We start from the raw sequence: 27,807 nt of genomic DNA, 5'->3' as shown, positions 1-27,807 counted from the left end.
ACCAGATGGCGCTCCTGAACCGCCAGAGAGCTCAGTGGGTCCTCCTGGTGGATCTCAGGCCAGCGGAGGGGAAATATGAATCCGATCACAGATTTTTGAAATATTGATATTAAAGACGCTGTAAAGCGTCTTTCGGCAACTTGAGCATGGCCGGGAAGGACGCTGTAACACGTCTTCTGGCAGTTAAAGTGTTACAGCGAAATAACGTTATCGTGTTATGAAAGTACAGTTGACAGCTGCGTTGTGTTAATGTACAGCGAAATAACGTTCTGGCATTATGAAAGTACAGTTGACAGCTGCGTTGTGTTAATGTTACAATGTACAGCGAAATAAAGTTATGGCGTTATAGTGGTCCTCGTTTGGATAATATGTAAAGTACAGTTGACAGCTGCGTTGCAATGTACAGGGAAATAACGTTATGGCGTTGCGAGTGAATCTGGTCCGCTCGCGATAATATACATGATGTATTCCATTTCGGCGTCTGAGCGGGGAAAAAGAAAATGCGCATTTGGAGGGCGTTACCGGGGCCAATCAGGGCAAAATGCGGAAGCGCTCTTGCACTCTTCGGCTGGGATTAATATAGACGCGTTCCGCCCGAACATTCTGGAAAAAATTTATTTATTGGCTCCTCCCCGTCTCTTACGTCTCTACGTGACAGCGTCATCACGCAGCGAGTCCTTCTTCTCAGTAGTACGTGCAGCACGGCTTCAGCCCTAAACCCACAGACACCATGGTGAGACCGTTTATTATTAAATTCCCTTCTTGTCAAACTGTTATTATAGACACAACGACCGCGTCTTATTGTATGGAAGTAATGCCAGAAGAACAGCCCCCGCGTTCCTAAAATGTATTTTTGCATGATTTTATGTTTTAGAGTGTTCCGTTTATTTAGCCTCCCGTTAGCCACCGATGCTAACCGGTTGACGGAGAGAGGAAGCACATGGGCCCAGACAGCTAGGAGCTAAGCTAACAGCTATGACTGAGGCTAAGCTACCCGTCACTGCCTCTCAATATGTCATATACCATTTATGTTATTGACGAATCACTTAACGTCGATTAAAATACATTCTTTATATGATCTCAAACTAACAGTTTTACGGGGTAGCGTGAAATGCTAGCGCTAGCTTCATTGGCCGCTGTGATGGTGGTGATGATGGGGCGGATCTTTTGTTCTGCTTGTAAGAAAACTACTAAATAAGAATGTGACATGATGATGAGTCCCTATTTAAACACTGTCTGGTTTATTACATGTCATGTTGTGTTTGAGACGAGATGTACGAGAAGCTATACGCTCATTTAGTTAAATCTGTGAAGAAGGACCACCAGGCTTTAAGATGCCGCCTGCAACGTTACTGGCGGCCCCTGGGTGGAAGCTTCTAGTGGCTTCTAGTGAGGGAGGGGTGGATTGATAAACTTTATTAACAGATTGCAGAATGGGTACAGTACAGCTCAATACACACTTGTTAAGGGGATGCAGACCAGAGAAAGACTTTCGTCTTGTTTACATCAGGGTCCCCCATTTTCAATTCATCATAACATACATGACATACAGATAGACAGTACTGCTACATTTATGACATACCAGATTTACAAATACAGTACTGTTTGTGATACAAAAAGAGTCCAGAAAAGAGAGTATATACATTTGACGTAGAAACTGTACATTGGAGGAGGTTGGGTAGGGGGTGGGTGGGGAGACGCCTCTCTCAGGGGAGATGTTATTATGACTATGTCCAAGTAGAGTATGTTATTATGTAGATGTCTTGTTGTCCATATATATGTTATGTTGACCATGTCGATGTTATATTATGTATATGTTATGTCCAAGTAGGTGTTATTATTTATGTATGTCCATGTAGATGTGGTGTAGTCTGCATGACGAATAACAATTTCTTATGGCCATTTATTTGTGTCATATCAGGACTTTCCCAGTGATTTTCAAACAATATGGTGCTGAGTCGCAACCTGCCCGGGAGGCAAAGAAAGAAAGAGACATTTGCTGTAATTTCCTGCAACTTTAAAAACACAATTTCAATAATTGTATTTATTTAAGCACAGTGTATACGATTGTACAATAGTTTTGAACACGGAAAAACACACGCATGCAAATTGCATAATTAGACAATGATGCTTCTGTTTCTAAGCTGGCCCCATGCCTTCACTGCACAAAAAAAAATGTCCCTGCCAAATATGTTAATTACAGCTCCAGGTATTGCAATTTTTTCATCTACACAATTAGATGGAGCTGTAATTAACATAAGATACTCCTTTTATTGGTTCCCTTGGGGAAATTCAGGCTCATGGCAGCATGGGTGAGGGGAGGTACAAGTATGAGCAGGATAATGGTAGAATAATATAAAGCCATAAAACATGAAGAACATAGTGTCCGATAGTCCTGTATACACACATAAACATGAAGAACATAGTGTCCGTCCGATAGTCCTGTATACACGCATAAACATAAGAACTTTGTGTCCGATAGTCCTACACACATAAACATGACGAACATAGTGTCCGATAGTCCTGTATACACACATAAACATGAACTTTGTGTCCGATAGTCCTAATATATTACATGCATAAACCTGAAGAACATTGTGTCTTGACAGTCCTGTATACACACGAACATGAATGGTAATGGCTGCTTTTTTATATAGTGCTTTTATCCAAAGCGCTTTACAATTTGTTCCTCACATTTTACCCATTCACTCACACATTCACACACCGACGGCGGAGGCAACCATGCAAGGTGCCAACCTGCTCATCAGGAGCAGTTAGGTGTCTTGCTCAAGGACGCATCGACAAGCTGCCCGGGAGGAGCGGGAATTGAACCAGGAACCTCCGGATTGCCAGGCGACTGCTCTACCTCCTCACTGTCGCCCATGAAGAACATTGTGTCCATACGTTTATTAATTGATTGCTTATTATATTTGTCCATTCTGTAGGCGTCCCTATCGATGGCCCCCATCAACATCTTCAAGCATGGAGCCGATGAGGAGAAAGCTGAGACCGCTCGTATGGTGAGTCTGTTTGTGTTGTAGTATCGTTACGATACCACAATTATGACTACGATACCTGCCTAAAATATCTCAATACCGATACTCAAACGATACCACAGCAAAAACATAAAGCATCAGGAAAAGTAATGGAATAATAAATTGGATGATGACAGTCCTGGCATGATGGAAATACCGTACTTTTCGCACTATAAGCCGCAGCAGCTAAATTGAATGATGTGTACATATATAAGCCGCACTGGACTATAAGCCGCAGGTGTTTTAATGTTTAATTACCATATGTAAGGGTTCGTGCACAGAGGGGATTGTTGGGAAAGAGATGGCTGTTTGAAGAAGCTCCCATTTATTAACATTTGTTTAAACAGGAACGATAGCCAGTTAGCAGCGCTGGGTACAGTAGGTAGCAACTAGGGATGCTCGATATTGGCTTTTTTACCGATATACCGATATTGTCCAACTCTTAATTTCCGATACCGATATATGCAGGGTTACTTTTGACAATAAATAAAATCAGAATTTGTTCTTACTTGCTTGCCTGGGTAAATAAAGGTTATAGAAATGTAAAAAAAAAAAAATTAAAATTCTTTTTTTTAAAACCGATATTTTCCGATATCACATTTGAATGCCGATATTGGCAGATAATATCGGACATCCCTAGTAGCAACGTTAGCTCTCATAATGTTAGCCAGTTAGCAGCTCCGGGTACAGTAGGTAGCAATGTTAGCTCTCATAATGTTAGCCAGTTAGCAGCGCCGGGTACAGTAGGTAGCAACGTTAGCTCTCATAACGTTAGCCAGTTAGCAGCGCCGGGTACAGTAGGTAGCAACGTTAGCCAGTTAGCAGCGCCAGGTACAGTAGGTAGCAACGTTAGCTCTCATAAGCTGCCTTCTATCACCTCCGGAACATTGCTCGTCTTCGCCCCTCCCTATCACTCTCCGCTGCTGAAACACTGGTTCATGCATTCATATCATCAAGACTAGATTACTGCAACAGCATCCTCTACGGCTCACCAAACACTATTCTCAATAAACTCCAATATGTCCAAAACTCTGCTGCCCGCATGCTCACCTCCACCCGTCGCTCTGATCACATCACCCCTGTCCTCCACGACCTCCACTGGCTTCCAATCAAACACAGGATACATTTTAAAATACTACTCATCACATTTAAAGCCCTCAACAACCTTGCCCCTCCCTACCTGTCCGACCTCCTCCACCGTCACACGCCCACCCGTCGCCTTAGGTCTGCAGATGCCAACCTCCTAACACCTCCCACGACCAAGCTCCGGACCTGGGGTGACAGGGCCTTTGCTGCTGCTGCCCCCTCCCTCTGGAATGCCCTCCCCAGCCATATCCGTGATGCAAACACCCTGACATCTTTTAAATCAGCCCTCAAAACTCACCTTTTCAATCTTGCTTTTGACCTCTAATTCTGTCGGTTTTATTTTATTTTGTCGTGTATTATTTTTGTTCTGTTTTGTTCTGTTTTTTTTGTTTTGCCATAGTTTGTCTCTCCTGCCCATGTGAAGCGTCTTTGAGCACCTGGAAAAGCGCTATATAAAATAGATGTATTATTATTATAATGTTAGCCAGTTAGCAGCTCCCAGTTTGCAGCTCCGGGTACAGTAGGTAGCAACGTTAGCTCTCATAACGTTAGCCAGTTAGCAGCTCCCAGTTTGCAGCTCCGGTTACAGTAGGTAGCAACGTTAGCTCTCATAACGTTAGCCAGTTAGCAGCGCCGGGTACAGTAGGTAGCAACGTTAGCTCTCATAACGTTAGCCAGTTAGCAGCGCCGGGTAAAGTAGGTAGCAACGTTAGCTCTCATAACGTTAGCCAGTTAGCAGCGCCGGGTACAGTAGGTAGCAACGTTAGCTCTCATAACGTTAGCCAGTTAGCAGCGCCGGGTACAGTAGGTAGGCAGCATGTTGAAAGAGGAGCTCTGAGCTGCTCATACACTAGACTCTTGCCGTAATCGTTTGTTGACGTGGTTGACGTTGTGCACTGCTGCAGCAGATTTAGGAGTCTGATCTGACTGTCACAGAGCTGAGGGAGTGCGCCCAGTTAGCTGTAAAAATCCATAGATTAGCCGCACCGTTGTATAAGCTGCATGGTCGAAAAATGGGGGTGAAAGCCGCGGCTTATAGTCCGAAAAGTACGGTAAATGGATTTAAAAATGGACAACAGGATTGGTATGTACACTAGGGCTGCACGATTCATCGATTTTAAATCGAAATCGCGATTTGGAATGATGCAATTATCAAATTGAAAAAAAGCATTTTTCTTTAACTTTCTTTAAAAATGTATTTAACCAGGAAGTCTCATTAAGATCGGTTTGGGAGAGGGAGGTAAGGGGTTTTAGATTGTGTTGTGAAGTTTAGACTTCAGAGAGGGAGAGTAAAGTACAGAAAAAAAGGTACCGGTATCGATTCCCAGGTAAAAAGAAAAATGTTCAGGCTTGGTGTCCCAAAAAGACTCACCGCGTAGGACAGATGCAAGCCACATTTTACAATAAACCTCTGTGGGTCTGCTTAAATATTTTTTTATTATAATCGCAAATTTAATCGCAATATCTGTCCGAAAAATCGCAATTAGATTATTTCCCAAAATCGTGCAGCCCTAATGTACACTATGTTTGAGACATTTTATTAGTTGTACAATTTATTAGGGGTGGGAATCACAAGTTTCATCACGATACAATATCGATTCTTTGGACAACAATACGATATTTGCCGATATCACAGTCTGCCACGATACGATTCTGCGATCGCTATGAGACTATATCATATGCCCATATAATACAATCGGTAACATTTAGATTTAGTAACATTTAGACTTAATGATAACGTTTTGCTACTTAAAATCATGAGAGAGAGATGGACTCAGCCCCCCCCCCCCCCACATTCCTCACTAGTGGAACTTTTCTCCATGCCTCTGTCAGGGTTAGCTTAGTTAGCGTAAGCAGCTAGTGTTAGTTTAGGTTTTTAACGCATCGTGGGCATAAAGGAATGGTGAGGATGCAAAGCATCTATAGCCTAGTAGTCATGCCGCTAACTTGACTCTAACAGATGGTTTGTTTTCACCAGGGTTTCCGTTAGAATTCTTTTTTGCAGGTCTGAGTGTCCGGTAGATTTCAATCTACCCGACAAATGGGATAAATTCCGGTCAGAGTTTATTGAGCTTAAAAACAATTGGTATGCCTAATATAAAGAATGACATCCTCAAGGCATTTATAATATTTTAACTTAAAACTAGGCTACTTTTGCGTATATACAGTCATTAATATATTCCAAATAAAATAAGTCCCTCGAGACTTTGTGCTGCTGCCGACTTGAGGTGTCGGTGGGCAGTCTGCCCGACATTAATAAACAGCAGTCTGTTATAATCACATTTTTATGAGCGAAAGAATTCCGTTATATTGGACATTTGTATTAATTATATCAAGCGAAGAACTGAGAAATTTGGCAGAGAGAGACGGCAACATTATCGTGGGTTTGCGTGATGTATATCTCCACCTCCCAACGACTTGGTGCTGGTCATAATGCCCGGTGAAAATAATTCCCTCTAAGCACAATTTGATTATTTGAATTGTATTAAAATAGGCTAAAATTAAATAGCCTATGCGATGAACGAAACAATCATTACATTTGTTTCATCGTTGCTTCACCAAGCAGCCGGTCTAATAATGAACGCTGTTGTCAGTGTGAGCTTGCTGCTGCTAGATTTGCGAGAAGCATCCAGCTGCAGACCCGCAGAGCAGCGGTGTTTTCAGGTCCGGTCTGGGGACCGCTCAGCAGCGCCCCCCACCCAACAGCTGAATTGCCAATGGCTGAATTGGAGTACTGCACTGTGCCGGCAAAGCTGGCGGGTTCTGTGGGTCTGCAGCTGCATGCTTTTTGCAAATCTAGCAGCAAGCTCTCGCTGACACAGCGTTGTCCTTATTAGACCGGCTGCTTAGTGAAGCAACGATGAAACTAATGTAATGATTGTTTCATTCATCGCATAGGCTATTTAATTTTAGCCTATTTTAATACAATTCAAATAATCAAATTGTGCTTGGAGGGAATTATTTTCACCGGACATTATGACCGGAGAGATCAAATATGTCGGACTTCAACAGATTTTGCCGGTCAAATACCGGTAATTACCGGCTAACGGAAACGCTGGTTTTCACATCTCGTGTGATGAACTTGCGCGATTTTTTTACGTTGCATCGATCCTATTGGATCATTGATAATTAGATTGATGTATCGATCTGGATCTATGTGTTGTCCCACCCCTACAATTTATTAATATTATTGTAGAAACACTTATGTTTAAATTATGTGTCGTTCTCTGAAGCCATGGATATTCCTTCTGACTTGAACAGACATTTTGAAAGCCCCTACTTTTTATATATTTCAAAAACGGTGTTGAAAAGTGCTTATTTTTCTGTACTTAATGGAAGCTGAATAATGCTGTGTGTGTGTGTCACCCAGTCATCCTTCATTGGTGCGATAGCCATCGGTGATCTGGTGAAAAGCACCCTGGGACCTAAAGGAATGGTATGTACCCAGCCTCAACACATTCACTTTAAACCACAGGCTTGAATTAAAGGGTTACTTTGACAATGTGACATATCTCCTGTCCTCACTTCTCCTTATCCATTGCTCCTCTTTCTCCTCATTTCCTCTCGCGTCTCCTCTCCTCTTCCCCCTCCTCTCCTTACCTCTTTCTTCTCCTCTCCCAGGATAAGATCTTGTTAGGAGGAGGTAGGGACGCGACAGTGACTGTGACTAATGATGGCGCCACCATCCTGAAGGCCATTGGAGTGGACAACCCTGCCGCCAAGGTTTTGGTTGGTAAGTAGTATGTGTTTTTTAATAAGGTTGACTGTTTGAAACCCTAGACTGACTGTGAGAGAAGTGAAGCAGTAAGACTCCTCACTTGACAATTACTGTTGATGTGTTCTTGAGCAAGCAACTTCACTCCCAACTGGTCCAGTGGCCAACAATAGAAGACTGTGTGCCAGTCAAATATGAGCTAGAACATTTGGTTTGCATCAGAACCACAGACACAGCAATCAGAATACTGGCATTTCCATAACGCTTTGCTGCCGCTTATTCAGTCCACACTAGTAGCAGTTGCAGCTTTCATCTCTACAGTATATTTTCAAAAACATGAGGAAAAACCGGCTGCTTGAATGGTCTTTACTAAGTATAAAATCTAAATATACTTAAAGTTACAAAAGCGAAAGTAGTCATTGTGCAAACATATAACATATAAACATGTGCCGACATAACTCTGTACTTACACCACACGAGGTAGGAACCAGGCTGAGGTATGAAACTAAGGTTGTACCTCAAAGTTCAATATTCAAAGTGCAAAACATTTACTGACTTTAACTAAAACTCTTTTAAATGCTCATACGCCGACGCTGTAGAGTCTGACTCTGAGTGAGTGCTGCTGCTATACTCCGCGGTTCCACATTGTTCTTGTCAGGAGTCTGATGATGTTTATTTTTGTGCGACAGCCAGGGGTGACGGGCAGCGTACGCGTCACAGGCAGCTTGCGGTTGCCAGATTGGGTGGTTTTCCGCATTATTTTGAAGCCTGTTTACGGTGCGTTTTAACTGGGTTTTCGGCTGAAAAGGCACATGAAATCTGGCACACTTTTGAACGCAGTTATAATACAGTGCTGAGAATGAACGCACTTTTTAACGCCGTTATACAGCGCTGAGAATGAACGCGTTCTCAATTACGTTCATCTAGCGGAAATACAGTACGTTCAGTTCACGTTCGCCCAAAATACGAACACGTTCATGAACGATTGTTCATTGAACGCGTTCAGGTACATCACTGCCCAGGGTGCAGGTTAAAGTGTTGAATGTCTTGTTTTATCAGACATGTCCAGGGTGCAGGTTAAAGTGTTAAATGTCTTGTTTTATCAGACATGTGCAGGTTAAAGTTTTAAAGGTGCAGGTTAAAGTGTTGAATGTCTTGTTTTATCAGACATGTCCAAGGTGCAGGACGATGAGGTTGGAGATGGGACGACCTCAGTCACAGTGCTGGCTGCTGAACTGCTCAGGGTGAGAATGTGTGTCTGCATGCGTTTCATGCTAGTGCATGCAGAGTATTATGTATGTTTAAAAGAATTAAACGCATGGTCATTATCATTTTTTTAAATATCATCCACTAGGGGGCAGCTGACCATGTGGTGTTTAGTTGCTCTTTTAATGAGTTGGAATGAAAGTACAAGCTGTTGTTTGTATATTTGATATATGTGGTTTTCTAAAGAGGATTAACTGGTGATGAGCCAAGACCATCCTTCAACCATTTGTCTCAAACTTTATATTTACTGTGTTCTCAGGAGGCAGAGTTGTTGATAGCGAAGAAGATCCACCCTCAGACCATTGTGGCAGGCTGGAGGAAGGCCACCCAGGTTGCCAGGGACGCTCTGAGAGAGGCTGCTGTCGACAATGGGTACGTACACCTACCTGAACTAGCTAATAAGATATCTTACCCCCTACCTGATTTAGCTAACAAGCTAGCGTACACCTACCTGATCTAGCTAACAAGCTAGTGTACACCTACCTGATCTAGCTAACAAGCTAGCGTACACCTACCTGATCTAGCTAACAAGCTAGTGTACACCTACCTGATCTAGCTAAAGAGCTAGATTACACCTACCTGATCTAGCTAACAAGCTAGCTTACACACCTACCTGATCTAGCTAACAAGCTAGCTTACACACCTACCTGATTTAGCTAACAAGCTAGCTTTCACCTACAAGTAATTGATGAAATCATCTTTCATCTGCAACGTCTAGTCTGAAAGTTGGATCTAAATTTTGTTCGACGGTAAAGGCGTGCGCACTACTGCTAAATGTACAATAATAATTGTACTCTGCACAGAAACAGCCTGTTGAGAACAGGACTGAAACAAAGGGCTCAAGTATTAAAAAATAAATAAAAATGAACCCGCCCACATTGGCTGTCAAATCTATGTTCCATTACTTGTGAATCACGTTGGGAGGACAATTCTTTACTGTCTGGATATGATGAAACACCCTCATTGATTCACAATGATTAATTTTGTTTTAATTTCTGATCCAGACTATGCAGACTCCTCTACTAGCTTATATAGACTGTGGTACTGTGATCTCATCCACTCGTATCTGGGCGTCTATTCTTTGCCGTCTGTCTAATTTGCTGACACAGCTGTCGGAGGCTGTACCGTGCTCATTTTTAACCCATAAGGACCCACGGTGACACAGGTGTCACATGTACTTTACATGTTCTGGAAATGTCCATATAAAGCTTTATCCTTGATTTTACCTCATGAAGTCCCAAAGGGACACCAGTGGAACATCCTGGTGGGTCATGTGAAAGATCGAGTAGCCTCCAGCTGCAATCGCAGAGTGAGCCCCTCGCTAGACGCTAGGGGTGGGACGGTTCACAAAATGGACTGTTCGTTCGTATCACGGTTTTGGGGTCACTGTTTTCGGTTCGGTTCGATATACGTTAATTTTTATTTAAAAAAAAAATGTAACACTCAAAAATCTAAACATGCTTCTCATTTATTAAAAAAAGGGTTACAGTGTTTACAGCCTTAAATAATGTTTGGCACACAAAGACCGAACTGACTGAAAAATGTAAGCTACATTTGTCAAAGTATTAACTTAGTGCAAACAAACAATATGCTCAGCCAGCACTAGACTTTCCTTTCTTTAAAGGGGAACTCCAACATTTTGGGAAATTAGCTTATTTAACATCTTCCCTGGAGTTAGACAAGAAGATACATACATTTTTTGTCTCTGTGCATGCATTTTAGCTTTGGGAATAGACGCTCCGTTAGCATAGCTTAGCTTCATCACTGGAAGTGGGGGAGATCCGGAGCCTTACAGTGTATTGCAAGGTCTGACATTGACCAAATTTGATATGCATGACCTTGGTGGGCTCTAGGTCAACTCCTGAAAAGGGGGTCAATGTCAGACCTTGCAATCAAAAGTTAGGGGGCGCACTGAAATTATGGCAACGGTTATTAGCCCCCTAACTTTTGATTGCAAAGTCTGACATTGACCCCCTTTTCAGGAGTTGACCTAGAGCCCACCAAGGTCATGCATATCAAGTTTGGTCAATGTCAGACCTTGCAATACACATATAACGAGATATTTCGTCGTTGGCACTTAACGCATGGCGGCGAACAACGAGATTTCTCATTGTTGGCACTCAAAGTGTTAAGAGTACTCTCCATAACGGGTCACTGTTTGTCCAACTGTCTCTCCTCTCAGCGACAACCCAGTCCAGTTCCAACGGGACCTCCTGAACATCGCCAGGACCACCCTCTCCTCCAAGCTGCTGACTCACCACAAAGACCACTTCTCCAAGCTGGCCGTGGAGGCCGTCCTGCGCCTGAAGGGCTCTGGCAACTTGGAGGCCATCCATGTCATCAAGAAGCTGGGAGGAAGCCTGACAGACTCCTACCTGGATGAAGGTATGTGAACTGACACAGATACAGTAAGATGAAGGTATGTGAACTGACACAGATACAGTAAGATGAAGGTATGTGAACTGACACAGATACAGTAAGATGAAGGTATGTGAACTGACACAGATACAGTAAGATGAAGGTATGTGAACTGACACAGATACAGTAAGATGAAGTAGGGCTGGGCGATATGACGATATTATATAAATATCGGGTACAGTTCATTAACGATACACTTTTTTAACGTATCGTGGATATCGTGATGTTTTGCCCAAGAGGATTGTGTCGCGTCAATCTGGTCCACCCCGTTCAAACTTTTGAACAACGCCGCTCCCACACACACACTACTGCATCAAAGTTAGTACGTATGATTAACAAAGGCATTCGTTTTGTGGCATCAACATTATATAGTTACACGTTATATAGTTACACATCAGCGTATTTACCCAAACATAGCAACGTCCAATGACGACATAGATAGCAAGCGTTACTGTTCATATCTCAGTCCGTGCCGAGTTGTGCGTGCCCATTCTGCGGTCTGTTAATAAAGTTTTCAATCAGACAGATGTATGGAAAGGCTTTTATTATAACATTTGTTGCAGTAAAATCATTATGCCTCGTTGTCATACTGCGGTGCGCTAGTAATCACTCGTCGGCTGCGGTGAGCTGTTGTCGTTGAGCTGAGCTCTCGTTAAAATCAAGGAGGGCATTCAGGAAGTAAAAAAAGAATAGCGCTGCTTGCCGATTGGTGCTAAGAACAGCAGGGCGGGTACAAGCGGTGTGACGTAATTGGCAGACTCGACTGTCAATCAAAATTATTCTGTTGCCGGCTGAATGATTGAACGTTATTAACGATTGCAGAATGGGTACAATACAGTACAGCTCAATACAACAACAGTGGAATGACTGGAGGATGAAGACCAGAAAAAGACTTTCGGATTTTTTACATAAGGGTCCTCCATTTTCAATTCATCAAAACATTTAGAGACATACAAATATACAGTAGTTTCATAAAAATGCTAAAATCCTATTGATTGATTGATTGATTGATTTAAAACTTTATTAACATATTGCAGAATGGGTACAGTACAGCTCAATACATACAATTGTTAAGGGGATGCAGACCAGCGAAAGACTTTCGTCTTGTTTACATCAGGGTCCCCCATTTTCGATTCATCATATTTCATATCTAAATTATATAATATCTCATTGCTAAATATATGCAATATATAATCTAATAATCCAATAATCTAAATCTAATATATAATATAAAAATGCTAAATGCATGGGTATTTTATTTTGTCTTTAATGTTAGCTTGCAAACTCAAATACTGTCTTGGTAAGCCTCATAATGAATTGTTTGGGGAAAAAAAGAAAAACATCGTGATGCGTATCGTGTATCGCCGAAAGGTCAGAAAATATCGTGATATCATATTTAGGCCATATCGCCCAGCCCTAAGATGAAGGTATGTGAACTGACACAAATACAGTAAGATGAAGGTATGTGAACTGACACAGATACAGTAAGATGAAGGTATGTGAACTGACACAGATACAGTAAGATGAAGGTATGTGAACTGACACAGATACAGTAAGATGAAGCTATGTGAACTGACACAGATACAGTAAGATGAAGGTATGTGAACTGACACAGATACAGTAAGATGAAGCTATGTGAACTGACACAGATACAGTAAGATGAAGGTAGGTCACGGATACAGTAAGATGACGGTATGTGAACTGACACAGATACAGTAAGATGAAGGTATGTGAACTGACACAGATACAGTAAGATGAAGGTATGTGAACTGACACAGATACAGTAAGATGAAGGTATGTGAACTGACACAGATACAGTAAGATGAAGGTAGGTCACGGATACAGTAAGATGAAGGTAGGTCACTGATACAGATACAGTAAGATGAAGGTATGTGAACTGACACAGATACAGTAAGATGAAGGTAGGTCACTGATACAGATACAGTAAGATGAAGGTAGGTCACTGATACAGATACAGTAAGATGAAGGTAGGTCACTGATGCAGTAAGATGAAGGTAGGTCACTGATACAGTAAGATGAAGGTAGGTCACTGATACAGATACAGTAAGATGAAGGTAGGTCACTGATGGAGTAAGATGAAGGTAGGTCACTGATACAGTAAGATGAAGGTAGGTCACTGATACAGTAAGATGAAGGTAGGTCACTGATGCAGTAAGATGAAGGTAGGTCACTGATACAGATACAGTAAGATGAAGGTAGGTCACTGATACAGTAAGATGAAGGTAGGTCACTGATACAGATACAGTAAGATGAAGGTAGGTCACTGATACAGTAAGATGAAGGTAGGTCAGTGATACAGTAAGATGAAGGTAGATCACTGGTACAGTAAGATGGAGGGATGAAGGTAGGTCACTGGTACAGTAAGATGGAGGGATGAAGGTAGGTCACTGGTACAGTAAAATGGAGGGATGAAGGTAGGTCACTGGTACAGTAAGATGGAGGGATGATAGCAATGTGCAGAAGTGTAAATACCAGCAGACAAACGTTTCAATACTATGAATAACTTTAGAAATAAGATGGATGGATGGAGAGAGATTTGAAATGGGCACTTCTGCTTAAAGGGCACTAATACCGTCTGTATTAATATACATTTGGTCTGATGGATGATATCGGCTGTATTAATGTAGATTTGGACTGATGGATGATGGCAGCTGTATTAATGTAGAGTTGGTCTGCAGGGTTTCTATTGGATAAGAAGATTGGCGTGAACCAACCTAAGAGACTGGAGGACGTCCACATCCTCATTGCCAACACTGGCATGGATACTGACAAGATTAAGGTATACTCACACACATGGATACTGACAAGATTAAGGTATACTCACACACATGGATACTGAAGAGATTAAGGTATACTCACACACATGGATACTGACGAGATTAAGGTATACTCGCACACATGGATACTGACAAGATTAAGGTATACTCACACACATGGATACTGAAGAGATTAAGGTATACTCGCACACATGGATACTGAAGAGATTAAGGTATACTCACACACATGGATACTGACAAGATTAAGGTATACTCACACACATGGATACTGACGAGATTAAGGTATACTCGCACACATGGATACTGACGAGATTAAGGTATACTCGCACACATGGATACTGACAAGATTAAGGTATACTCGCACACATGGATACTGACAAGATTAAGGTATACTCACACACATGGATACTGATGAGATTAAGGTATACTCACACACATGGATACTGACAAGATTAAGGTATACTCACACACTGACAAGATTAAGGTATACACACAGATATTTAAAACATAAGGTACACATGCATGGGGGTGGTCGGTATAAACGGTATGAATTTGCGCCACGGTATGGATTTTGACTATACCTTGTGACCGGTAGAGCAGCTCTAAAATAGCAATGACGTCACGTAAACCACAGCCAGGGCTCGACGGTGCAACTATTTTCACTATTTTACAGGTCCAATCGTCTAACATGCTTTGCATCCTCCACGTCGTGCTAAAACCTTATGTAATGTTAAATGTTGATGTAGCCTCAGCAAGTTAACGTTAGCTCCACTCTAGCTCTAGACAAAACATATGATATATAAGGAACAGCGTAAAAGATAATATGCATGTATACTTGATCGCTATAGTCCCGCTGAACACAACTAGTCACAACGTCGGGCGCTCTGGACGGGCTGACCGGCCACATTACTGTGGACAACGGAGGGATCACTGGTTGGTTTTGGCCCATTATGCCGTCTGTCCACTGACTGCATCAAACCACGGAAAAGATATTGAAGCCTCATCTTCTTCACATTTTAGCTCGACATTGTTGACTGATCTGTTGTACCCGTGCACGCACATTTTCTAATAACTGCATTATTAGACATGCCAATAACGAAAGACGTGATGGTCGCGCTGGAGAAAAAACAAATTGGATGTTGCGTGTGTCTTTTATGCGTTATTTGTTATTCTAATATGCTAATTCATCTGTATCTGGATAACCAATGAACGGATTTTATCGAGGCCGGTAGCGTTATTTCGGGGAAATTGGTATCTATAGTCTGGTGTAGTTTTAATCCACGAAAATGATTATTATTCATACTCTCGAGCAATAATAATTATTACAGCCTCCATTTTTCGTGGATGAAAACTACACCAGACTATAGATATCAATTTCCCCCGAAATAACGCTACCGGCCTCTACAAAATCCGTGCATTGGTTATCCAGATACATGAATTATCATCTCCGAATAAGTGGCTTTGTACCGTATCTTTTTACAGCTTACGTTTTTGGGCAATTATTAGAGGCTCTATTTTTCGTGGCAGAAAAATACATCAGTCTATAGAAATAAATTCATTCGAACAAGAAACCAATGTATATAGCAATGGCAAAAAAATTGCCAGGCCTAATGCGAGCCAGGGGCTTGTAACGAGGCTTCATCTGGAAGTTTTCATCATCCACTGAGCCGTGAGGCTCAACATGCTTGTTTGGTTGAGGTCTGAACTCGCCAAATTGTCCATAAATATCGTTTTTGTGGTTATTGTCCGTTCTTGCTGTATGTTTTCATCTGCCCAAAATCCAAGCAACCATGAAAGCATTACAGTAACACTGTAAACACTGTTTACTTGTGTAAGGACATGGTTCCTTTTCAAATTGTCGACCGAAAGGGCTTTAAAGACATGGTCAAAGCACTGAATCCATGATACGCGTTACCTGCCCGTAGACACTTGAGAAAAGGTTTTGTATTTTTCTATTGCAGTTTTGCACAATAAATATTCTTAAAATACCTCTGTACTATGTGAAATATGTCCTAGTAATACAAGAGTACAGTAATAGCTGCCATACCAGTGTTTTACCCCTTCAGAAGCATTTATATAGACATTTAAAGATAAGTTAATATACAGTGATATATACCATTACCGTCTATGCTTCATATTATACCGTGATATACATTTTAGACCATACCGTCCAGCCCTACACATGCATACTTTATTAACTATATCTGTGTGTATCCGTCTTTCTGTGTCTCTGTCTATATACGTCTGTTTGTGTGTCAGATCTTTGGCTCCAGGGTGCGTGTGGACTCTACAGCGAAGGTGGCAGAGATTGAAATGGCAGAGAAGGAGAAGATGAAGGAAAAAGTGGAGCGCATCCTGAAGCATGGAATCAACTGTTTTATTAACAGGTACACACACTCTCTCGCTCTCTTTCTCTCTCCGTCTCTTTCTCTCCAGACAGTTGATATTTAACTCCTGTCACCTCTATGTCGCTCTCTCTAGACAGTTGATATATAACTACTCTTCTCTCCCTCCCTCCAGATAATTGATCTATAACTACTCTGCCTCTTGTCTCTCTCTCTCTCTCTCTCTCCCTCTCCAGACAGTTGATCTATAACTACCCAGAACAGTTGTTTGCCCAGGCAGGAGTCATGGCTATAGAACACGCCGACTTTTCTGGAGTGGAGCGTCTCGCGCTGGTCACCGGTAGGTACTGCATACATCAGGACCCCAGTATTATGGATTGGTTTCTCGTCCACGTCAGACTCTGTGTGTTGACTCGGTATGTTGACTCTGTGTTCATTTTAATGATCCTGTGGCCTTAGAAAAGCTAACGGGCTAACTGTAACCTCTACTTCCTGTGTGTCCAGGTGGAGAGATCGCCTCTACGTTTGACCATCCAGAGCTGGTGAAGTTGGGTCACTGTAAGCTGATAGAAGAAGTGATGATCGGAGAAGATACTCTCATCCACTTCTCTGGCGTCGCAATGGGTACATTTTGAACACACCCTCATATACACAAGAGCATTAATACCCTCATATACACAAGAGTAATGATACCCTCATATACTCTTACTTAGGCCCATCGCTCCCAATGGAGCATAGGCCATCTACGACTTTTCTCCATCCATCATATACACGAGTATTTTTTATTTTTTTTTAATCTATTTATCCAGGAATGTCTCATTGAGATACAAGATATCTTCTTCCAGGGAGTCCTGACCAACACGGCACACAACAAGTTTCAACATAAAACGGGGCATTAAACAAAAAACGTATAATTCAAATATAAATACAGAAGGTAATTTGTGCAGTGGCAAGGAGCATAATCACATCAACAATAGCATCAGGTAAAACAGTTACATGTTTTGTGAAGGGCTAATCGTAGCATATCTTTAAAAGCATTCACAGTAGGAAGTGCCTCAGTCTAGACAAAGTTTTACTTTCAGTGTATTCCATAAAAAGGGAGCATAGTGGGAGAATGCAGCTTTACCAAGCTCTGACTGCATCAAAGGAACATTTAAAAGCATCCCATTTCCTGCTCGTCTAGTATTGAAAAAGCAAGTATAAAAGGACAGAAGTCTGGAGATATATAAGGGCAGCTTACCTAGCAATGACTTAAGGATAAAAATCAACATGTGTGTAATACCCTCATATACACACACAAGTAATAATACCCTCATATACACACAAGTAATAATACCCTCATACACAAGAGTAGTAATACCCTCATATACACACAAGTAATAATACCCTCATATACACACGCATTTTTTTTTACATTTTAAAGTTAACCCATTCTCCGCCACCACTTTGATTCATCCTAATCCATTCCCTGCCAGCTCTATTTGTCTATGGAGATGTTCACCTACTTTGCAGGGCTATAATTTCTTTAATTGTATTGCTAAATTGACATTACTATGGCCCATTCAACATCGATTAGCTATTGTTCAGGGTGTAGGAACGTTTTACTTTTTCATTCACACATTCATATAAAAATACTGGGAGTATAAATATGTTATCGTTTTCTGCAGTAATTCCTAGAACGTTGAGATATAGCCATTTATGCATACCTACCGTAATTCCTCTAATAGTAACCCCGGCTTGTATTTGTTTCAACTGTAGCGGATACCAGGCTTGTATTAGGAGGAGGCATGTATAAGAGAGAGGCCTATATTTCAAATTTTCAAACGGATCATAATGAATAAATCAACGTTTTGTGTCAGTTTGAACCCAATAAAATGTACTGGGTTCATTTATTGAAACCAAATACTGTATGAAATACGGTAGTAAACAGTGCAATTACAGGTGGTCAAAAAAAGTTAAATAAAGTAAAATAGTGCAATCACAATACTGGTATAATAATAATAACTTCGTTTTATACAATTCTGAGGTAGGCTTACTCTCTTGGTAAACATTAACACCATACCATTATATGGTATTTACTGCACAGCCAGGCCAGCAAATAACAACAATAACTAAATATATTGCCTATGGTAAATCCGTTGAGGGAAATACCGTAATTCCTCTAATATACATGAAACCCGGCTTGTATTAGGAGGCCGGCTTATAATTGCTTAGCTCAACAGCGCACCCGGTCATTAATAGAGACCCGGTTTTTAATTGAATACCGGTTACTATTAAGAGGAATTACGGTATATTACATCATCAAATGCAGTTTGCTAGCGATTGACGTCAGATAAAAAAATTCAATTGTACAAGGTCCTAAACGTCATGACTCATCATCTGCTGGTGACCGGAGGGGGGGGGGGGGGTCATTTATAATGCAATGACCGACGTTAAATGAATCATGTAGAATGGGTGATATATTGATCATAGCGGTTTGTATGGATAATAATAATCAAACACGCTGAAACTCACCGCAGCTTCCTCGTAGCGATGGGGGGTGATACTGGAGCAAAAAGTTATGGGATGTTGATCTAGATGAACCATTTCCGCGTTGTATAATAATATACGTCCAAATAACGTTGTTTATTGAGTTATGGCAACCGATCGATTATCCAGTGTGTCAAGATGGAGTCCCGCGAGCGATCGCCGGACGGAATATGGGTGACACCAAGCACTTCCGGCCCACTTCCGGTTTGGCGATCGGCCACCAGGTGGTGATATTGAACCGTTGGAGAGTTGAGTGGAGATCCCCGGCACCCGTCAATGATCCGTCTGTGAAATATGAATCCCATGACAGATTTTTGAAATATTGATCTCGATGACGTCGTAATCCGTCATTGGCAGATTAAGCATGGCGAGGAATGACGTCTGAATCAGTCATTGGCGAAAGATGGGTTAAATGCATCAATCTGGTGCACTTTGAGAGCAAAATAAAGAGGCTAGATCTATGATGAACTTTGTGCTCAAAACACAATCGACTAGACTGCAGTGCTTTCTCCCTGCAGCCTTTTCCTCATGTCAGTCTTTTACATTAAGCACCCCCACAGCCCAAATGAAATGATAAAAAAATAAATATATATATATGCTTTTTTTTTTAATAGTCTACTTCATAGCAGCGGCGGTCCTAATTCAGCAGCGGTGCAGCGCCGTTGCTGAATGCATATAGGGGAAACACTGCTAGTAGTTAATATGTATGAATACCCTCATATACACGAGCATTAATATCATAGTAAGTCAGTATGTCAAGGGGACATATTATGGAAAATGGCTTTTGCCTCATCTTAGTCTTTGTATGGATTTGTCAGTCTCAAAGGTTATTTAGGTGCTGGGGAAATTACATGGTCTTCAGAGTTTCATGTTTCATCTCCATATCCAGGTGAGCCTGTAATGTTCTAACATGTCATCTCTAGGAGAGACTAATGTTTTAACATGTATATCTCATCTCTAGGATATACTTGAATGTTTTAACATGTATCTATGAGATACTGTAATGTTGTATCGCTCATCTCTCTGTAATGTATCGCTCATCTCTATGAGATACTGTAATGTTGTAATGTTGTATCGCTCATCTCTAGGAGATACTGTAATGTTGTATCGCTCATAGAGCTGCCGCGATATTGATGTTTTCCTTACCGCACAAATTTGCTAAATATTTCCTACCGCCGCAGTTATCGCACAAAAAAAATTTTTAATGCAATTTTTTTTAGTAGTCTACTCTTTATAGCATATAGCCTGCCTCTAGTCTAAATGTCTATCTTTAGAGGATGACTTTGCAGCATGAATATTGTTTGGGATTCGGCAAGCACGCATTCGTTATTGAAAGTGAAACACTGATTCGAAGTCTCCCCTCTGGTTGTGCGCCGTTCACTCGGTGTCGCGGGCAGGGGTGGTAGCGCCCGGCGGTTACCCCCCCGACCCTGACCCTTCCTTCTTATTATTATTATTATTATAAAGTTACTACTCATGATTAACAGGCATTTGTTTTGTGGCATTAATGTTATATAGTTACACGTTCAATAACATCAGCGTATTTACCGGACCATAGCAAGGCAAGCATTACTCAATTCATATCTCAGTTCCTTTCTTTGCTCAGAGCGTGCTGAGTTGTGCCCATTCTGCGGTCTGTTAATAAAGTTTTCAATCAGACAAGTGTATAGAACAAAGGGCTTTTATTATAACATTCGTTGCAGTAAAATCATTATGCCTCGTTTAGTACTCCTGAGGAGCGCGATGGTAATCAACTCCGGCGGGGAGCTAACGTTATTAGCCGTGTTGTGAGCTCTGATCAATGGCTGACATTGAGAAAGTAAAAAACGAATACGCGCTTGCCGATTGGTGGTAACGGCAGAGGCGGGTGCAAGCGGTGTGACGTAATTGGCAGAATCGACTGTCAATCAAAATTGTTCCGTTGCTTTGGTTGAGAGTATTATTATAAAAAAACAGCATTGATGCGGTATTCAGTTAAACGCTGCGGTGGGCGTGACGTAACAGCGATACCGAGGTAATGCGATAACCGCGGCAGCTCTAATCGCTCATCTCTAGGAGAGGCTGTAATGTTGTATCGCTCATCTCTAGGAGAGGCTGTAATGTTGTATCGCTCATCTCTAGGAGAGGCTGTAATGTTTTGTTATGTTTCTAGGAGAGGCTCTAATGTTTTGTTATGTTTCTAGGAGAGGCTGTAATGTTTTATGTTTCTAGGAGAGGCTGTAATGTTTTATGTTTCTAGGAGAGGCTGTAATGTTTTGTTATGTTTCTAGGAGAGGCTGTAATGTTTTGTAATGTTTCTAGGAGAGGCTGTAATGTTTTGTTATGTTTCTAAGAGAGACTGTAATGTGTTATGTTTCTAGGAGAGGCTGTAATGTTATCGCTCATCTCTAGGAGAGGCTGTAATGTTGTATCGCTCATCTCTAGGAGAGGCTGTAATGTTGTATCGCTCATCTCTAGGAGAGGCTGTAATGTTGTATCGCTCATCTCTAGGAGAGACTGTTATGTTTCTAGGAGAGGCTGTAATGTTTTGTTATGTTTCTAGGAGAGGCTGTAATGTTTTGTTATGTTTCTAGGAGAGGCTGTAATGTTTTATGTTTCTAGGAGAGGCTGTAATGTTTTATGTTTCTAGGAGAGGCTGTAATGTTTTATGTTTCTAGGAGGGGCTGTAATGTTTTGTTATGTTTCTAGGAGAGGCTGTAATGTTTTATGTTTCTAGGAGGGGCTGTAATGTTTTGTTGTGTTTCTAGGAGAGGCTGTAATGTTTTGTTATGTTTCTAGGAGAGGCTGTAATGTTTTGTTATGTTTCTAGGAGAGACTGTTATGTTTTGTTATGTTTCTAGGAGAGGCTGTAATGTTTTATGTTTCTAGGAGAGACTGTAATGTTTTATGTTTCTAGGAGAGACTGTTATGTTTCTAGGAGAGGCTGTAATGTGTTATGTTTCTAGGAGAGACTGTTATGTTTTGTTATGTTTCTAAGAGAGGCTGTAATGTTTTATGTTTCTAGGAGAGGCTGTAATGTTTTGTTGTGTTTCTAGGAGAGGCTGTAATGTTTTATGTTTCTAGGAGAGGCTGTAATGTTTTGTTGTGTTTCTAGGAGAGGCTGTAATGTTTTGTTATGTTTCTAAGAGAGGCTGTAATGTTTTGTTATGTTTCTAAGAGAGGCTGTAATGTTTTGTTATGTTTCTAGGAGAGGCTGTAATGTTTTGTTGTGTTTCTAGGAGGGGCTGTAATGTTTTATGTTTCTAAGAGAGGCTGTAATGTTTTGTTGTGTTTCTAGGAGAGGCTGTAATGTTTTGTTGTGTTTCTAGGAGAGGCTGTAATGTTTTGTTGTGTTTCTAGGAGAGGCGTGCACCATCGTCCTGCGCGGGGCCACTCAGCAGATCCTGGACGAGGCGGAGCGCTCTCTGCATGATGCCCTGTGCGTGTTGGCTCAGACCGTTAAAGAGACACGCACCGTCTTTGGAGGAGGTAACCCACACAGACTGACACGCATACATGCACTCAGTTTCTGATAGTTCAATGTCCCCCAGTTTAAGGGGGGGGGGGGTTCAACTTCCGGTCTTGTATCCAAATACAGATAATTTATACAGATAGTGACGTCTCTGCACACCCCTATTGCATACTTTAGACACTCCAGTGTATATACATACACCTACGACTGCATTACGTCACAAGGCTTTTATGCAATCACACCTGTTATATGAAGAGAAAACACAAGTGAAGCTCATGTTCATAAAGAAACTCTTAAAGGTGCTATAGATAACATTCAGCCACTAGATAGACACTTTTAACTGCTGCTGTGACCCATTGTCTCCTCCATATTTATATTGTAAACACTGTGAATCGGAACGTGCAATAACTCACTGCCTTGTATATATCTCATACCTTTATAAAAAATAATATATATATATATATTTTTTAGCACTCTCTGTATTTAAATTGTACATTTATTTTAGTTAAGTATTGTGTGCTTTTGTGTGAAGGGCGGACTAGCAAAGTAAGATTTGTATTGTACGGCAAACGGTCTGTTTAACTGTGCACATGACAATAAGCAATCTTGAATCTAGATGTCGCACTAGAGCACCAGCATGTCAGGCGGAAACAATGGTGTACTTGCATAAGATTACATGGGGTATGATGATTATTGTAATTAAGTTAACTAAGTTCAGATAAAACTGTCAAACTATTTTATCTAACCCGTTTTACTAGTTGTCTTTTTTACCTACTTTTTCTCTTTCTGTGATTTTTCTCCCAACCCAATTTCCTCTCGTGCCAATTCTCCCTCCCCTGTCCTGATTGTTGCTTGCATGTGCTCCCCACTGGCCGGTCGTAGGGAGGGTAGAAGCCCATCACATGTCCCCTCCGATACATGTGGAAGCAGCCAGCCACTTCTTTTTCACCTGCCAGCGTGGACTCTCATTGGCGAGGTGTAACGTGTGGGAGGCTCACACTGCCCCCGCCATCTCCGGTCTCTGCTGTGCAGGCGCCCTGACCGACCTGTAGGAGTTACCACCCATCGACTTCCCTCCCGCTGACTCTGCCAATTGAGCCAGTATGACGGCCGGCCCAAGCCGGAGGCAACGCTGACAGCTAGGGATGTCCCGATCCGATCCCGTAATCGGGATCGGGGCCGATCACGTGGTTTTCCGAAGATCTGGATCAACAATTTTTTTCTTTACCTTTTTTTTTTTTTTTTTTTTTTTTAACAAACATGACCATGTTCACGTCTTAAACTCATACTGAGGCCTTAGTTTTGGTTTTAAATTGCATATCATCATTCATTTATTTATTGTCACACAGAGCAGAAGAATTTAGCCAAAACAAACCAATAGTATCCAGCTGTAGAACGGCAGACCAGCCACACTTTCAGACCCAAATTAAAAAAGACTATTTTTCATTTTATTTTTTAATCCCAATTTCTCACATTACATTCACCCTGAATGTTGACGTTATCCAGGTGAAAAGTTAACTTCATAAATAATTTGATGTATAATTAAATCAAAGGAAATGCGTTTGGGTTTGAGAGTGTGGCTGGTCTGCCGTTCTGCAGCTGGATACTATTGGTTTGTTTCGGCAAAATTCTTCTGCTCTGTGTGACAATAAATAAATGAATGATGATATGCAATTTAAAACCAAAACTAAGGCCTCAGTATGAGTTTAAGACGTGAACATGGTCATGTTTGTTGAATAAAAAAATATATATATATATTTTAATAATTTCTTTTTGATCGGATCGGGAAATATCGGTATCGGTAGATACTCAAAATCACATGATCGGGATCGGATCGGGAGCAAAGAAAACGTGATCGGGACATCCCTACTGACAGCCGGATTCGAGACCGGTGTCTCTTGCGTTGGTGACGAGCGCAATGTCCGCTGCGCCACCCAGCCGCCCCCGTTTTTACTAGTTTGTCAAACATATTTTTGCTTCAACTTTAGGTTGAAAAAGAGAAAGTTGGCGAGCAAACCGCCATTTTATTTTGGAAAACTGAGCAGAGAAACGGGGACCTCTCAACCAGCAGCATGTTTATCTAATCGGATTCATTCCACGTGGGGAAATGGAAGTAGGGAGGGACAACCACTTCCTAACCTGTATTTGTCCCACCCCAGGCTGCTCTGAGATGCTGATGGCCAAGGTGGTGTCAGATCTAGCCAATCGGACACCAGGAAAGGAGGCGGTTGCCATGGAGTCCTTCGCGAAGGCTCTCAGAATGGTACAGTTGTTTTAATCTTCTGGTTTGGTCCTTCCCAAGATGCATCTGAACAAACTACATTGTTGATGGATGTGGACTGTTGTGAAGTCTCCAGTGTCAAATGTATTTAACCCTTTAAAATGAAATTAAGTGAAATGGTGGTATTAAAATGTCTGTGTTGTGTCTCCAGCTGCCCACCATCATAGCAGACAATGCCGGCTACGACAGCGCCGACCTGGTGTCTCAACTCAGAGCTGCTCACCAAGACAACAAAACCACCTTCGGACTCGGTGAGTTGATGCACACTAGGTGTTCAGAGCTCACATTATCGCTGTACCTAGTGTTCAGAGCTCACATTAGAGCTGACAAATGTACCTAAGAATGATGTACATAATCTGTATTATTATTATTGTAGACATGTCTAAACTAACATCTGGATTATTATTGTAGACATGTCTAAACTAACATCTGGATTATTATTATTGTAGACATGTCTAAACTAACATCTGGATTATTATTATTGTAGACATGTCTAAACTAACATCTGGATTATTATTGTAGACATGTCTAAACTAACATCTGGATTATTATTATTGTAGACATGTCTAAACTACCGGTATCTGGGTTATTATTATTGTAGAGATGTCTAAACTATCATCTGGGTTATTATTATTGTAGACATGTGTAAACTAACATCTGTATTATTACTTTAGACATGTCTAAACTATCATCTGTATTAGTATTGTAGACATGTGTAAACTAACATCTGTATTATTATAATTGTAGACATGTCTAAACTAACATCTGGATTATTATTATAGACATGTCTAAACTAACATCTGGATTATTATTATTGTAGACATGTCTAAACTAACATCTGGATTATTATTGTAGACATGTCTAAACTAACATCTGGATTATTATTATTGTAGACATGTCTAAACTAACATCTGGGTTATTATTGTAGTCATGTCTAAACTATAATCTGGGTTATTATTATTGTAGACATGTGTAAACTAACATCTGTATCATTACTTTAGACATGTCTAAACTATCATCTGTATTATTATTGTAGATATGTGTAAACTAACGTCTGTGTTATTACTGTAGACATGATTAACGGGACCATCGGGGACATGACGGAGCTGGGCATCACGGAGTCCTTCCAGGTGAAGAGACAGGTTCTCCTGAGCGCTTCAGAAGCTGCTGAGATGATCATCAGAGTGGATAATATCATCAAGGCTGCTCCCAGGTCTGTACCTACCTCTCTGTCTCTGTCTGTCTGGCTGCTCCCAGGTCTGTACCTACCTCTCTGTCTGTCTGGCTGCTCCCAGGTCTGTACCTACCTCTCTGTCTCTGTCTGTCTGTCTGGCTGCTCCCAGGTCTGTACCTACCTGTCTGTCTGGCTGCTCCCAGGTCTGTACCTACCTCTCTGTCTCTGTCTGTCTGTCTGGCTGCTCCCAGGTCTGTACCTACGTCTCTGTCTCTGTCTGTCTGGCTGCTCCCAGGTCTGTACCTACCTCTCTGTCTCTGTCTGTCGGGCTGCTCCCAGGTCTGTACCTACCTCTCTGTCTCTGTCGGTCTGTCTGGCTGCTCCCAGGTCTGTACCTACCTCTCTGTCGGTCTGTCTGGCTGCTCCCAGGTCTGTACCTACCTCTCTGTCTCTGTCTGTCGGGCTGCTCCCAGGTCTGTACCTACCTCTCTGTCTCTGTCTGTCTATATCATCAAGGCTGCTCCCAGGTCTGTACCTACCTCTCTGTCCGTCTGTCTGGCTGCTCCCAGGTCTGTACCTACCTCTCTGTCTGTCTATCTGTCTGTTGTATGTTTTTATTTTATTTTATATATATATATATATATATATATATATATATTTTTTGTACATGTTTTTAGTTTCTTTCTCTTCCTCGTTCCTCTTGTTGACTGAAGTATACATTTTATTTTTAAGTTACTTGGACATTCAGTTTACTAACTGCCTCTCTCCCCCCCCCCCCCCCTCCCCCTGTAGGAAGAGGGTTCCAGACCACCACCCCTGCTAAGAGAGTGAGAGGGCTCCTGGGTGATAGAACATGTGTCTATTTATAGCATGTTAAACGTTGGTCCAGTCTAGTTTAAAATAATAAAAACGCTCCGTTTTGGTTTTCCATGTTTAGGTCACTGTGACGCACTGAACAGGCTAGCCAGGCTAACACTAGCTAGCCAGCCACATTATGTAATATCTTTTTATATTGTGTTATGCTTGAGCGAGCTAGTCATAAATGAACGGGTGGCTATGGCAAAGCCACCTAACCATGAGCAAATGTCAATTGCTTATACCAACCATAGCTAACCCAAGCCATAAATTAATGGGTAGTAAACAGCTAGCCATATAGCTGATATCTACAATGATGTTTGGTTATCATTGGCCATTTTAACATCTATATCTTAAGGCTAGTTATGCTAATGCGAGCTAAGTATATAGTTAATACCAATGTATGTTCATGACAAAGTCATACAGTAATTTCTTGGCTAGGTATGTAAATGCCAGCTAACCTTACAGCACTTGCTAGTGGCTGGTTATGCTAACGTTAGCTGTAGCCTTCACCTTATTGAATGGCAGTTTGGACGTTGTTTGTTTACTGAAATAAAACAAGAAAACAACCATGACTTATTTACAGTTTTTTTTTCCTGTTTGACTGATGTGGTTATGAAAGTTAACATCCCTTAAAGAACATCATGGTATTTCCACCATTTTGTGAAAACCTTTATGAAAATACCATGATAATTCCATCAGTATCATGGTTTAACTTATACCATAATAACAGTAAAGTGCATTAACAATGTATAATGTACAGGTGATTAAATGTGATACATATAGCAAGCTACTGCCGGTAATATATGCTAAACTGATCTATGTACAGTATAATTATGCTATACAGGTATAAA

At 41.3% G+C, this 27,807-nt stretch overlaps 1 protein-coding gene across 1 annotated transcript; it reads left to right on the top strand.

Moving 5' to 3' along the window:
* Positions 1 to 667: 667 nt before the first annotated feature.
* Positions 668 to 27,528, top strand: cct2 (chaperonin containing TCP1, subunit 2 (beta)). The gene is made up of 16 exons (XM_084330308.1): positions 668 to 733; positions 2,946 to 3,020; positions 7,492 to 7,557; positions 7,743 to 7,854; positions 9,004 to 9,080; positions 9,362 to 9,474; positions 11,285 to 11,487; positions 14,220 to 14,320; positions 16,578 to 16,705; positions 16,900 to 17,003; positions 17,168 to 17,287; positions 22,532 to 22,660; positions 24,803 to 24,906; positions 25,076 to 25,175; positions 25,996 to 26,137; positions 26,891 to 27,528. The coding sequence occupies exons 1-16, from the start codon at positions 731 to 733 to the stop codon at positions 26,919 to 26,921; spliced, it is 1,608 nt and encodes a 535-aa protein (XP_084186434.1). The 5' UTR covers positions 668 to 730; the 3' UTR covers positions 26,922 to 27,528.
* Positions 27,529 to 27,807: the final 279 nt, after the last annotated feature.

Source organism: Notolepis coatsorum (assembly GCF_963971535.1).
Source record: "Notolepis coatsorum genome assembly, chromosome: 15".
Classification (NCBI taxonomy): Eukaryota; Metazoa; Chordata; class Actinopteri; order Aulopiformes; family Paralepididae; genus Notolepis; species Notolepis coatsorum.
Note: the sequence above shows the minus strand (reverse complement) of the source record. Positions and strands in the feature narration are given on the sequence as shown.